The sequence below is a fragment of the Triturus cristatus genome, chromosome 8 (genome assembly GCF_964204655.1).
Source record: "Triturus cristatus chromosome 8, aTriCri1.1, whole genome shotgun sequence".
NCBI classification, from domain to species: Eukaryota; Metazoa; Chordata; class Amphibia; order Caudata; family Salamandridae; genus Triturus; species Triturus cristatus.
In genome coordinates, this window is record NC_140591.1 from 293,127,909 (window position 1) to 293,142,498 (window position 14,590).

At 41.1% G+C, this 14,590-nt stretch overlaps 1 protein-coding gene across 3 annotated transcripts in view; it reads right to left on the reverse strand.

Annotated features, from left to right (window-relative positions):
- CPAP (centrosome assembly and centriole elongation protein) overlaps positions 1 to 14,590 on the reverse strand; it is a 521,976-nt gene that overhangs the window by 115,903 nt on the left and 391,483 nt on the right. For all 3 annotated transcript variants that reach the window (XM_085621543.1, XM_085621542.1, XM_085621541.1), the window contains 3 exons: positions 13,525 to 13,623; positions 8,668 to 8,808; positions 8,465 to 8,549 (listed from right to left, as the gene is read on the reverse strand). In XM_085621543.1, the coding sequence (XP_085477669.1) occupies positions 8,465 to 8,549; positions 8,668 to 8,808; positions 13,525 to 13,623 (325 nt within the window). The remainder of the gene's footprint in view (positions 1 to 8,464; positions 8,550 to 8,667; positions 8,809 to 13,524; positions 13,624 to 14,590) is intronic.

Here is a 14,590-nt window from a genome sequence, read left to right on the forward strand (position 1 = left end):
CATGTGTTTTTCCAAGAGACCCCCCACGCCCTCTTGCATTAACCTTAAGCCTAATTTCTTCAGAGTCCATACTGTGGTTTGAACAAAATACTTAATAACCACTCTCTCTCAGATGCATTTAATTAGTTTTATAGCGCCACTCCTATCAGTGCAAGGTGTCAGAACACTTTACATCACACCGATTACACAGAGACAATCAATCAAATGTGACAGAGGACAAGAAGGTATAGGAGTCACAGGTCATCCATACTGGTAGGCAGGATAGTTTAAGAGTGCTTGGTCAGGAGAGGCAGAAACATATAATTTAAAACCCAACATCATGGTTGGGGGATTCTCTTTAATAATAAGAATTGATTTCTACCCAATTAACCTATTTTTGCAACATTAGGGTAATGGAAAAACTGAGGGAAATCAAAATGGTCCAGCCAGCCAATACTTTGCAGTTGTCATGCAGCTCTTGCTCACTGCTCTACATTAGGATCTTGACTTATAAAGAGCTAGCAACAATATGTTCTCTCTGACAAAAGTAGTAACCCACTGATCTGTTTACATTACATTATATATGCACTTTGTGATCTGCAAGTTCTTTACAGCAGACATATCAACCCTCTGTGCTACCTTACGATGAGTAAAATCTTCCTTTACAGATTATTACACAAGTCTCCTATCTCTCTCTCTCTTTCCAGGAAGTACATTCATCACCCAGTTAATTTGATATTTTTATTGTTGTCTGAAATTTGCTGGAGGCCAGGAATGCAGCAGAAAGTGCTTTTCCATAATATTGGCTCCCCCACATGAAGTCAGCACCCGGTGGCACCGGTCTCGCTGCCCTAAAGCCGGCCCTTGCGTCAGCAGCACAATACAATGATACAAACCCACAACAGTCCTCTGCTGAAAGCTCCTCACTGGTTACCAGTCACAAGAAGTTTTCATTCAAGTTATTATGCATCACTCACGTAGTGATAAGATAAAATAGTAAAGGTCCTAAAAAATCACTGCAGACAAAGCTGATCAAATACTTCCAACCTAGAAACTTATGTTGCGGGCTAGCACAGGGTATATTAATTCCAGCATACAATAAAATGTGGTGGCAATACTTTCTCCATATAGGCTGTCAAATTAGGAAATGCACTCCAGGCAAAGGTACGAGCCATCCAGACTCATCTAGAAATCAGAAGAACGGTTAAGAGCTGGTTATTCCAAGAGTGATTTCCAGGAAACGTACGTTTGTTTTGTCGGCAAAGACGCGGGTCAGACACAATACAAATACTGGCTCAACTCTATCGCTGGATTAGGCCTGCACCGGACAAACATCTTGCCTGAAGTCTTGTTTGAACAGAACATAATAAAAAGGCCAACACACCTGCAAAGATAGAAGACTCCTTAATCTCCACCTGCACAAACCCTATGCAAGTACTTTGAATTTGAACGTCGGGTGCCACCTTGCTTTATTACTGTTAAGACAGATGTAAAGCACGGTGGCAGCCAATGTTAAAATCAAAGTACTTGCATGCTCTGAACAGCTTTCACAGTCATGCAAAGGCAAATATACAGCGTAGTGAAAGGCTTTCACTGATTACTACACTGCACTATATATTTGCCTTTGCATGACTGTGAAAGCAGTTCCATGCAGGCAAGCACTTTGATTTAACACTGGCTGGCACCGTGGTAACGGTCAGTGCCTACAAGGACCTTTGATGCGCTTTATTCCTGCTTAATGCAGATGTAAAGCACGGTGGCAGTCTATGTTATAATCAAAGATACTTGCATGCACTGAGCCGCTTTCATTGACTACTACGCAAAGGCAAATTAAAGCGTGGTAAAGTCAGTGAGAGCGGATTAGTGCAGGCAAGAACCTTGAATTTTTACATAGGCTGCCACCACGTTATCGGCCCAGTGCCTGAAAAGACTTTTACTTTTAACGTTGCCTGCCATTGCGCTTTATTACCGAAGGCAGATCTAAAGCGCAGTGGCAGTTAACGTTAAAATGAAAGCGAGTCCATTTTACTGACTCTGCTACCGCTCGGTCAGGGGCCCACTTACCTCACAGCAGTTAAACTCCAAACCAGGGCTTTCCGAAAACCAACAGCAGCAAACTCAATACTGAGAGCGGATAGTTGCCACCCATCAACGACAATCAAAAACATCCCTACGGGTGAATTTCGAAGACTGAGACGAAACTGTAGTGAAACATCCATCTACGAAGAAAAATGAACTGACCTGATAAGCAGATTAGGTCAAAGAGGTTATGACACCCGGGACTTGAAACAAACTGCATCTGAATACATTGATGTCTCACGGAGTGACCGGATACTACCGAAGACCTTGAACAAAGAAACTGAAAATAATGGCCATTTAAGAATCCTCAAAGACTTCCACAATGGTCATTACCACATCCGAAAAATTCTCAAAAAACATTGGTACCTCCTATCCAATAACCTGACTTTGAATGAACTGATTAAAAACTTCCCTAAAATGGGCTTCAGAAGAGCAAAAAATCTCAGACGACTTCTCTGCAGATCAGAATATACTGAAAAAAGAAATAAAGCAAGAACAAACTTTTTATCAAAACCCCAGGGTTTTTATACATGTCACAATTGCAACGCATGCAAATTGGGAATCAATAAACAGACGGCCTTCAACATAGCAGGCATTTTCTCCACTAAAATTACAGACTGGATAAACTGCAATACCAACTATGTCATCTATACAATCATATGTCCGTGTAACAAAGTGTACATTGGTAGCACTATTAGACCACTAAAAACATGAATCATGGAGCACTACCCGAACATCCACAAACTCGAAACAGGACCTCCTCTCACAGAGCATTTCCAGGAGTACCATCCACACAATAAGAATTTCAAATTCTTTGGCTTAATGCACATTAAGCCACACTCAAGAGGTGGCAATCATGAACTTCGGATGAGACAGAAGGAGAGCGAACTCATCATAAGTATGAACACGGTGAACACGGGACTCAATGAAGATGCGGAAATCCATTACTGGCTGTACAAATGACCTAGTAGAATACCCTTTGTGGAGTTTTTTCCATCCTGTAAACCCCTGTTTGTGTTGACTTCTAAATCGAAAGACGTACTAACTCCAGCAGAAAATCCATTGAGGAGATTTACCTATCCTGTAATCACTGTTTTTTTTACATCTACATTGAATAACGTACTCACTCTATGTGTTCAGTTTCTATTTGACCTCAACTTTGGATGGTGTTTTTCTTTTCCTAATGGTAACCCCGGTTCTATCTGCTGTCCTTCCTTACCAACTTATACTTCTCCCCACCCCTTGGACCACCGTCCTTTTGCTTTAGTTCTTGGAACTGGTTAAGCGTTACTAGCTCTTACTTAGTTTCCCTTCTACAATCTTACCTGATTGTCCTGTGTCCCATCTTACTTTGACACAATAACATCTGTTACGCACTCTTCCGTGTACCCATTTTATTATCTGTTCAATGCTTAAAATACATCTCTGTATCCTTTTGGGATGCCCCCCGCGAAACTCACTCTACTCATTTTCGATTTCACCAGTACCTCTCCATATTTCATTTTATTATTTCTATTTGTATTTTATTTTTCACTACTGGAACCTGTCAAGCCCTGCTGCACTCCTCCCGAATGGTGGAACCACGATATTTTTCTCTTTCCCTGTTATTTCGGTGTCTCCATGGTTACGGACGTTCTCCCGTCCGTCAACTGCTTTTTTCTGACACCCGACGTCACTCGGACATCATCCCCCTGAAGATACATCAGTGGAGCTGCTGCACACACTCGTGTTAGACTGCAGAGATTGACATTCTCTCACGCCTTCATTTTACAGGATTCGTCCTAGGACCCATATCGGTGAGCTTTGTCTCAGTTTTTTTGCTGCTAGCGACCTTGTCCTGACCCTGTCCTTCAAAATAATATTTCCTTTTAGTACCGACTCGGCGGTTCCCCCTTTTTCTGTCGCTTAGAGTGTCAGTACCCTTAGTTTTTGATTTGACCCTTTTTAAGCGAGTCTCCGCATCTGTTCAATAACTAGGACCGTCCGTCTTTTCTGCCACTATTCTTATCGTTTGGTTCATTTTCTTTTAACTTTGAAGATTACAGCGCTGACATGTTTATGCCATATACCGCGCGTTTATCCTGGCGTCTCCACTTTCACTATTGTATTTTGTATGCCTTACATTTTGTCTCTGTCGTAATTTGTGGAGGACTGTTATTATTGTACACAGCCTGGTTTTATGGCCTTCATATGACCAATGCTTTTGTATTTGAGTTTATCTTTACCACTTTTTTAAATAACTACTGTCCATTGATACAACGCATGTTAATGTGCCCGTGGATTATCTTTTACGTATTACTCACCCTGGACATGATATTGTCCATTGCTGTGGTTTGTCTTGATTCTTTTAGGTTTGTTTACATAATTATACTTTTTATGTGATCAATGCTTATAATTACCCACGTTGTGTTCATTTTCTTGGTCAGCTTATTTAGTGTCCCACATGTAACTAATGTTGATTTTCTTCCTTCTTGTTTTACCCTTCTTTCCTTTTCATTTGGCTATTACTTTCCTTCTTTTGTGGGCATTACTGCCTGTTACTACACACGATGCTGGTACACATTTGATCTCAACTTTCAAGATGGTTATATTGTACTTTTGGGAACCTGATCTTTAATCCCGGAATCACCTATCCGTTACGTGCCTCCCGCCTCTCCTCATGCACTGCCCCCTTTTTTCATTTTCTTTTCCCTTGTTTTTCTTATTTTCTTGTTTATAATCAGCCTTGAAAAAGCCTTGGCCAGCAGGCCTCGTGGCAAAACACATGTCGGCTGTGTCTTGTTCGTAGTTCGCATCCATACTAGAAAGGATAAATAAAATATAGGAACCTAATTACCTGTGGTCTTGTTTTACAAATACTATCAACGTTATTTTTGGGATTGCATCAACCCTGAGATTAGAGTGGATTCTAAAGGCACTCAACCCTTTCACTTCATGAACATTTGTCTTTCTTCTGGTGGCTTCTGGGTGAAAACCACCAATTAGGGTGTGCCGATTACAATAATTGGGTCTTGTCAATTTGTGCGTGAACCCTGGTGTCACCCACCTCTTTCCCATGACCTCACAGCAGCAGCTGCTCCGGGAGGCCCAAATGGAAAAGAAATGCAAAGCGCAGTGCCAGCCTGGAAAAGACAGGTGGCGCCTGACTAAGAGGAAAAACGTCACGTTCTCCAGCCCACCCTGCCCCAGATAAACTCCCTTCAGCCAATCAGAACAGCTGGTTCGTGTGAGGGCGGGCAAGGGCTGATACAAAATGAAAAGCTTAAATCACGTCTCAATAATTAGATATCAGCGCAAGCTACTCCCAGAGGGTCGGCGAGCTACCGGTAGCTTGTGATCAACCGGTTGGAGACCCCTGCTCTACATATTGCCTCTTGAGATAAGCCCACTGCTCTGTGCCAAGCTACCAGAGGGTGAGCACAGGTTATCTATCTTTTAGTGTGTATCTAGCTTACCCTGACTAGAGTGGTGGTTCCTGCTTAGACAGAGTGCATACTTCGGCGAACCAGACACCCCATTTCTAACAGGACACAACAGTGAAATAAGATGCAATAGATAAAGATTATAATGCGGTCACCAAACACACTTTAAACAAATGATACAGATTTCAATGCTTTTCAGCCATAAAGACAAGAGAGGAAGTAGATGAAATGGGTAGTTAGTTTTATTTCTAATACTGTATTGTACTGATGTTAACTGAATACATGAACATTAAAATAATTCCCTGCTGCAAGCAGGGTCCCCCTGGAACACTTAAACATGCATTTTGCTTGCAAATCAGGTGGAAAAAGAAGCATAATTAATAATTTGTAGCAATTTTTAAAGCATATCACTAGCCGAAATATTTCCTTAAATTTAAAAAAATGCTAAAGTTAATCCCCCTCAACATCTACAGTGCGTCATCTGACCTAGAATTGTTGATTATGTATGAATAGTTAAGAGAAAATAGGATGCCTTATAGGCTTAAAATATTCAGTGCTAAGGGAAGAGAAAAAGACAGTGGTGTTTAAGGGCAGAGGTCTCTCAATACTATGTTGCTTTGCACTGGCAGTTGCCTCTCAGAGTCTGTTCTTTTTTTGTGAGAAGTAGAACATAATATAAACTTTGACTTTACAATCTTTATGCCCCGTGGCTGACATATAATTTCTTCTATATCGTAAGATCTTCATTGAGTCAGTAGGGTCCTGTAAATTATGTACACATTTCTAGTGGAATTTTTTGCAACAATCTGCAGGACCTGCTTTTCCCCAGGTTGGATACACCTTGGGATTTAGTAGTAGAGGTTTCCTTGCTTGTTGATTACATATAGGTATATCAAGCAGAAATCCAATGCAAGACTGTTTTGAAGTCACTAATACTGGACCAAAGCTTGTACAAAGCTAAATGGAGAAATCCATTTGAGTAGGAAGTCTAAAACAGAAACGCAAGACTGCTAACCTCAACCTAAAGCAGGGAGCAATCAGCTGGAATGTAAGCATTTACTGAAAAATAATTAGCGCATTATCGATGCCAAAAAAAAAAAGAGCAGACTCCGAAAGACAAATGCCTGCATGATTTATCTTGGGAACAGGTGCAACTGTTAGAGATACAGGCTCCCTTTTTCTTATCCCTTAGCTGTTAATGTGAAGCCTATCTTGTCTTACTTTTCCCCCTTTAATTCTTCATAGTTAGACAGCAATTTCAGGTCAGGTGCTGTAATGTAGTTTAGTTGAAGAGTTACAATTTGAATGGTTTCCAATGCAAAGAAAGAGCTAGGCTTTGTAAGGTGCTAACATTGATTTTTATAATTTTTGCACAAGATTTGTAAATTAAAGTATAATGTTTAAGTGTTGCAGGTTCCCTGCAAGAAGCCAGGAGTTATTCTAATGTTTATGTTTATCAATGAAGATCCTACGAAGCATAAGGTTCATTTTCTTCAAAGGCAGCCACTAGTTTTAGCCAAATATGTTTACAGCTACCATGACAAATCCTTTCAATCCTTGACTTTTGTAAAGAGTTGAACACCTTCCCTCTTCAAGAAACAGTTAGTCCAGTTTGACTGCTTACCTCTCATGAATACCAATAAAGAGAACCATCATGTTTATAAGCAAGTCTTCCATCCACCTTCTTATCCCGTCCGTTTTCTATCGCACAGCACGGCGTTACTGTAGCTATGCTCATTCCCATACAAAAATACAAGCTTTTCAAAGTAAGTGTGCTGGGCTCCCTAAAGATGCAGCTCTCTGGGTATTGTATATGACTGCCTGTGTCTCATGCTGGCAATGCCTCATCTCAGGTGTTAAGAGTTTATTTTCTCAGAGGTATAGAAGCAAGTAAGGAAATCGACTATTAATATATCACTCAAAACTAATTTAAAGTTTTGTGTCTCCAATTGATAACCCCAGAAAAGCTCTGTTTCCTTCTGTTTATGCTTTTTAGCGGTCGTCCTAAGTTTATTATTGTAAAACACTCCTTACAGAAATAAACTCTTCACCATTCCTCACCTACAGATGGAGTTTGAAAAAGACTTACATTTGCAAGGGGAACATCCTCAATGAGAACCACTATAAATGGCCTTTATTTATTTTAAATACCCCCCCTTTTTTTTCCCGATAAACATTAAGTGAGATGCCAGATGTTTTTCTGATATTTCTATTGATTCCTTCATTTTCTTACCTCTATGAAAGAAAACACCTCCCCTTTGGAAAAGGCAATGATCTATTAATTTTTCATTTTCTTCACCAAGCTAGTGAGGTCACCAACTGGGTACACTTGAGACACTGGACGTCAGCCTCTATCTATTCCCTCACATTGAGGGGAAACACTCTGGAGTATTCGTTAAAACCTTTATATCTCTCAGTGTATTTCAGGGATAGCTTTTAACATGAAGGGGAAAGAACAAAGTGCCTCTCCACCCGTGGAGTAGGGCGCAAGCAGGCCTCTACTGAAGTTTACCCACTCGCAATTTGACAGGACTCACAAACTTAGTCCATCCATCCCTCTTATTAGTCAAGAAAAGTAAAAAAAAATCCCCCCCCCAAAAAAAAAAAAAAAAAAAAATCAGACATTTAGGTCAGTACTATTCCAACCAACTGTTGCAACAAGGTACAAGGTTCACCAACTCAGGTCCTCAAGTGTACATAGGAGAAAATATCAGGAATATCAATGTGGGCTGGATTAGCATGGGCACAAGTTTACTTAAGAATATGTACATTTGTTTGAGCCTTTTCAATGAATTTCCTATCATCCGATTGATTAAAATATTCAGAAAGTCATGGCCAATCCAGAACACTAGACTAAAACAGCATTTAACCAACTTTAGAAAGTGGCTTCATGTTACAGGACAAAATGTACATTAGTTGAGGTAGAAAATATGAATTTCTTAGTTTAATTTGTATAAAAATAAAACAAATGGTATAATATTTACCTATTTGCCCATTGGAGAAGTGTAAGACTTCAAGCCCATCTGGATAAGTAGTATGTGTTGTCTGAGCATCAGCAAAGTAGTAAATCTGTTAAGAGGAAACATACAAGCGACACTTGTAGCTGGGTAAAAACTAATGATGCAGTGCGATAGCATGAAAAAGGTCTTCTTTATTTAGATGCGATTTGCTTCTATGTCATACCTACCACTGTCTGATCAGGCATCACTCGCTTGATATCCCCATTGAAAAATGTCACAGTCACGCTTGTTCCATCTGCGCTTGCTTCTTTCCGGGTTCCATTAGGAAAAAGAATAACATGGCAACCGTTTTTTAAAATCTTTTCTACCTAGAAAAGAAATGAAGGTGAAGAAAAGGTTACTAGCTGTAATCCTGGTTTTGCATTGCAGGAATATTCACTGAAAGCATAAACGTAGAATAATTCCAGCCAGCATGTGTGAACTCTGGAACAGGTCTGTCATATTGCGTGTAGGTAGACATTATCAAACTGTTCAAACATGTCACTTCTATATAATATTGGAGGTAGCATTTACTGAATGTTTCTTCTCATAAGGTAACTGTAGGAACTGGCACCCTATATAGTGCACTAAAAAGAAGTGCACTGTGTACAGAGTCCAGTGGATCCCCAATTAGTTTACAGAGCCTAAGTAGATAGTACTAACACTCTCTTTTGAGGTAATGTGGGCAAGCAGTTAGGCTTATCAGAGGGCAGTGCTAAGCATTTGTTGTACTTACAGAGGCAATAAATGAGACACACTCAAAAATAAATCTGAGACCAAATTAGAAAAATAATTATTTTTATACATGCTGTAAAACCAAGAGCGTCGTTCAAGGCCAAGTACTGTTGACGTTATCAGTTTTTACAGGCAAGTAAACTTTTCAAAGTCATTCGCTTTACGCACAATGCAATCCTATTAGCATCAAAGACATGTATGCATAGCGGTAAGTACCGTCGGTTTCAGGGGTTCACCTTCTGGGTTTTAGATTATAGTTGGCCAAGGTCCAAAGTACTACCAGCAGTTCTTCGGGAACTGCCCGGGTTTAGCCGGGAGCAGGGTACTGGTGAGGTTAGTAGCTGTGCGCACTATGGAGAAGGGGGCCAATGAAAACAGGCTGCACAGGGGGTCTTGGGGACAAGTCAGAGAGCTCCCAAGCGGGGGCTTAGGTTGCAAGAAGTCTTGGAGCAAGGGGGCACAGTCGGTTATTCCGTAGCCGGACCATTTGGCTCGGGTGCGGAGTCTGTGATGCTGACGTCCCTCAATGGCTGATCAATCGTGGTGCAGTGAGAATCTGGATTGGAATCCCACTGCTGCTGTTTGGTGCAGGGCGTCTGGCACCCCGGGTATTGGTGCCGCATGTCTCTGGTTGGTCCACACTTGGTGGGGAGACATATCTGACCTTGAAGAGCACAGGTACCTCCTCCTGGTCATCTGCGGTATCAGTCGGGCTAGGGAGCTGCGAGGCGGTGGACGGGACTCTGCATTTCAATGCTTATGGACTACAGGGGAGTAGCTCCTCTACTCCAAGGGGGACTGCAGGCGACTTTTGAAGTGCTGGCAGACTACCCAAGGCTGTGGCAGATCTTCAGCTTGCAGGACAAGTCACTCTGTTGCGATTGTCGAGAGAGTTGCAAGGCAGGGTTTCATAGCAAAAGTCCACAGCTCTACTGCTCTTCTCTCCAGGCAGTGACTCTTCTTCGTCCTTCTCTTGATCCATTGAATCTCAGTTCCTGGTTTCAGGGGTGCCACCTAAATACTCACTTTAGGGACGTTACAGGGAGTGACAGGTAGCAGCCAGTGGGCTGCCTACATTTAGGGGGTCTACACTTTCTGTGGGGAGTGGGTATAACCTTGACCCTAGAAGGTTAATTCCGGTCCAAACCAAGATGGTGGAATCTGAAAGGTGGTGTCCACATCAGCTAGTCCAACTTAGGGGTGGTTCTGGCTTTCCCACCTATCTTGCCGCCAAAAGTGGGGTCTAGACAGAGGGGCTGGCACCTCCACTATCTGAAGAGGCCAAGGTTGCATAACAAAGGCGGTGAGGCCTTTGAAGCTTCCTGCCCTGGAATGAAGACTCTGGGTGGAGGTGTGAACATCTCTGCCCAGAACAGGCTCTGTTCCTGGCCTCCAAGAGCGAGGGCTCTAACCTCAAGGTGCCAGAAACTCATCTGTGGTGGCTAGCTGGTCCAGACCAGTCAGTCAACCCAATAGTAGTCTGTAGGTTTTCAGGGGGCACCTCTAAGGTGTCCTCCCTCTGCATGCATTTAATAATAAGTCCACTACTGGCATCAGTGTGGGTTTATTAAGATGAGATGTTTGGTTTCAAACATCTGGGGGTACATTGAAGCCATCATGTAGCTGGGGAACTTGTAATCACAAGTGTCCAGCCTATGAACTCACTATGGCTTCCCTGTGCACTTGTGTTATTCAAGAGTTATCTTAGATATCACAGGAACACATCCACTCATGCAGATATGCCCACACATGGGGTATAGTGCACCCAGCCTTAGGGCTGGAAGGCCTACTGTTGGCGTGACTTACCTATACCACTTGTAGTGTTTTGCAGGCATGACACACAGGGATGTCTTGGTGCACTGAAAAGTGAAGAGTTGGCATGGCACACGTCCCTGTGTGTCATGCCGACTCTTCACTTTTCTCTGCACCAAGACACAGACTGCAATGGCAGTTTGCATGAGCTTGGTGAGGGGTCCCTTAGGGTGGAACAATTCATGCTGCAGTCCTTAAGGACCCTCTTAAAACCCGATGCCCTAGGTTCCTGGTGTACCGTTTACTAGGAATTTACATGGAGCATAAAGGTGTGTCAATTGTGTAACAATGGTTTAGTTTAGGGAAAGAACACTGGTACAGGGGACCTGGTTAGCAGGAACCAAGTACACTTGCAGTCAAAGTTGCATCAGATACCAGGAAAAAAGTGTTAAGTCGCCATGTCAAAAGGGACACGATCCTACAGTAACTATTTTGGAAAACCTATTTTGCGGCTTCTAGATGAAATACAATCCCTAAATATTATGAAACTTTAAAATTCCTCACTGCTGCTGAGAAAAAATGAAAGTTAAAAATGCCTGCCAAGTTAAGAGTGGACTAGGTCAAAAAAGGTATTCTCCTTTTTTGAGGAGAAAGGTGGGCTATTTATGACTTCAGTGAAGAATCCTAAAATGTAGAACTAGGAATAAAGTACGCACAATTTTCATCTGTATCATAGGGTCCTCCCAGATGATCATAAACAGAACAGATTTGCAAGCTTATACCTCCCTCGAAGCAAATGTCAATGTGTAACAGAGCTCCCTAGTACAACTTTATTAATACAAAGTCAGTGAAGCTAATAGTTTTTTTTTTAAAACTGCTTTCCTCCTATAGTGTCAGCCCTAGTGTTTTCATCCTAACAAAAGTACTTAGTGAACGCAAGGATTAATTGCCATTTGTCTGCTTTTCAAATATTTAAAAAAATCTAGTAAGGGGACATCTTTCAATTAAGCAGCAGTGGCTGCATACTCCCCTGGTGGAATGAATTCTTGGTTTACCCTGAAGGGGTGTGTTGGCTTGTTGATAACCACCAATAATAATACAGGAAACTATCCATCTAGAAATGGTTTTGCGGTCATCATTTTAGTATTCCTCATATCTAACTAAATAGAATTTTAGGACTCTTCTAATATGGAGAAGAAATATTAGTGAGGAAAACTGGCAAAGGAATTTTCTAGTTAATATAAAAATCTGAAACTACCTTAGTTTATAAAGTTGGACTTGTTCTTACTACAATGTATTATGATAGAACAATGCAGATTAAGCTTGAAGGTCACTGACCCTTCCAGCAGATAGAATTGCTAACAAAAGCCAATTTCCAAGTTAGATGCTGCAACAAGAACTTTTGGATAGGCTCATGAGGCGACATTAATTTAGAAAGAAGCAGATTCTGTTCCCATAGAGGAGAAAGCTGCTGTCTTGGAAGAAGCATTTTAATGAGTGTTTCTAAAAAGTATTTAATAACTGGAATTGTAAAGCAGGACTTTTGACTTGGGACTTTTTTTAGAGGCTGCAATGGTAGCCTGATGAACCATGATTGAAGAGTACTGCAGCTTTGACTTCACCAAATGTAGCATACATTGTAGGATTACATCTTTACGATGACTTGGATCGTGTTTGTTTTATAAGCATAATATTAAAAATCTTCTACATTTGCAATTATAGGAAGGTTTTGTAGAAGAAAGTTTAGCTTCTTTAAGTATTTGCATACATTCTTGAGGTAAATTTGGGTGACCGTATTGTACAACCGGAGGAGTAATTCAACCAAATTCAAAGACTGTACATTTGGGTGACATATTCACCCCTGCATCTCCCATAGAATATTTGGATGAACAGCAGTTTCTTGTGTGGTTCTAACAGATAACGGAGTTCTGGAAACCACCATTGCTTTGGCCACTCCGGAGTAATGAGGATAATTTTTGCATTGGAGTGGTTCAGTACAGTACAGTACAGTACTGTCGGAATCAGGGGTAACAGAGGAAATGTGTACAGAGATTTGCTGGACCAGTTAATTAAAAGAATATCGTCCAATGACTTCAGTTCCCATGTGTTTCATTTCGGGAGTCGCTGCACGCTCGTATGAATGATTCTACATTTATGACTATCAGTGGCGATCCTACGATGCTGAACAATGTATTATAATTTCACCTACTATTTTCATTGTCACGTAATACAATCAGTATATTAAAGATCGCCACATTTATATTAAAAATACATTCTACTTTCACAATCAAGCTAGATTGAACATTATGTGAAAACAAAATGGAAACAGACTTACATTTGGATTACATTTTTCAATCATTTGTCATCTCCAAAAACAGTTTTTGATTCAACTTGCTGCACTGCTTTTGTTATATGATTATTTACATTGGCCTATGCCAGCTATTTTTCTAATTCTGCAGACGCCTGAAGCCGTAGAAACGTGCATGTTAATAAATTACATTACCTAGATGGCAAACATTTTAAAATGTCATGTGACTTGATAATTTTGACTAACTGACCTTTCCATCAGGATAGCTGATTTCTCCCTGGATCTCTTCAATGCTACTCTTATAGCCAGCAGTGAGAGGTGCTGCTTGACAAGCTCCAGCGGGACCGTTCTGAAATTATAAACTGTCTTATTCATTGCTTGAAGCCTTTCAATAAAATTACAGCATATGTTTTCCATGAAGCTATATGAATATGGATTCCCAGAAATAACAAGAGATACTAGAAGTTTATCAACATAACTTTTTATATATAAGCAACATTTGTTTTGTAACTTCCACAAACAAGAATGAACTACAGCAAGCCTATATCATGGTAGCAGTTCAAGTACATGCAGATGATGTTATACATGCAAATGATGTTGCTGTATAAGATTCTTTGGAACATCTTTTTTTTTTTTTTTTACTGACCAGGTCAAAGAAACTGTTCAGAATCTGTTGCCACAATATTGGGGGTATGTGCACTTTTAATACGCTTGAACAGAAACAAAATAAGAGGTATTTTTATGGTTCAAATCTCTTTATTGTTTTCAGAACAGAAAAATAACAATACAGGGGCCATTGGCCCACCAGCAGGGATACCAATATGAGTAGACTTATACACCAAACTACCCCCTCCCCCCAGGGAATCATGATTCATGGAAGAATAGATGAGAGTGCAGTCTCGTGGATCGAAATGAGACAAGTCAGCTGGAACCTCCTTGTGGAGGGCTACGAAGATCCTCAGTTAGTCGAAAAAGGCGCAAGTCTCTGGGATAGGCAAGTTCTCTGAACTCTGAAGATAATAAAGCCAGGAAGGGGTGCCATAAATCAGGGAAGAAGTTATGCCGTAACCCACCGCATACTCGCTGAGTTGAACAATTCAGAGTCTGGGGTCCATACTCTGACCTGGATTACCATATTATGTAACAGCAACCCGCATCATACTACCTACGGGATGTAGGTTTCGGATATTCCCATAGCAAGTGTAATAAAGCAGCCAGGAGCCACAATTGCGCCAGCAGTCAGGCTTGCGAGTAGGGTTGTCTCTACGTAAACAGCTGGTTGTAAGATACCAATATGTGGCGATCTTGGTAGCTGT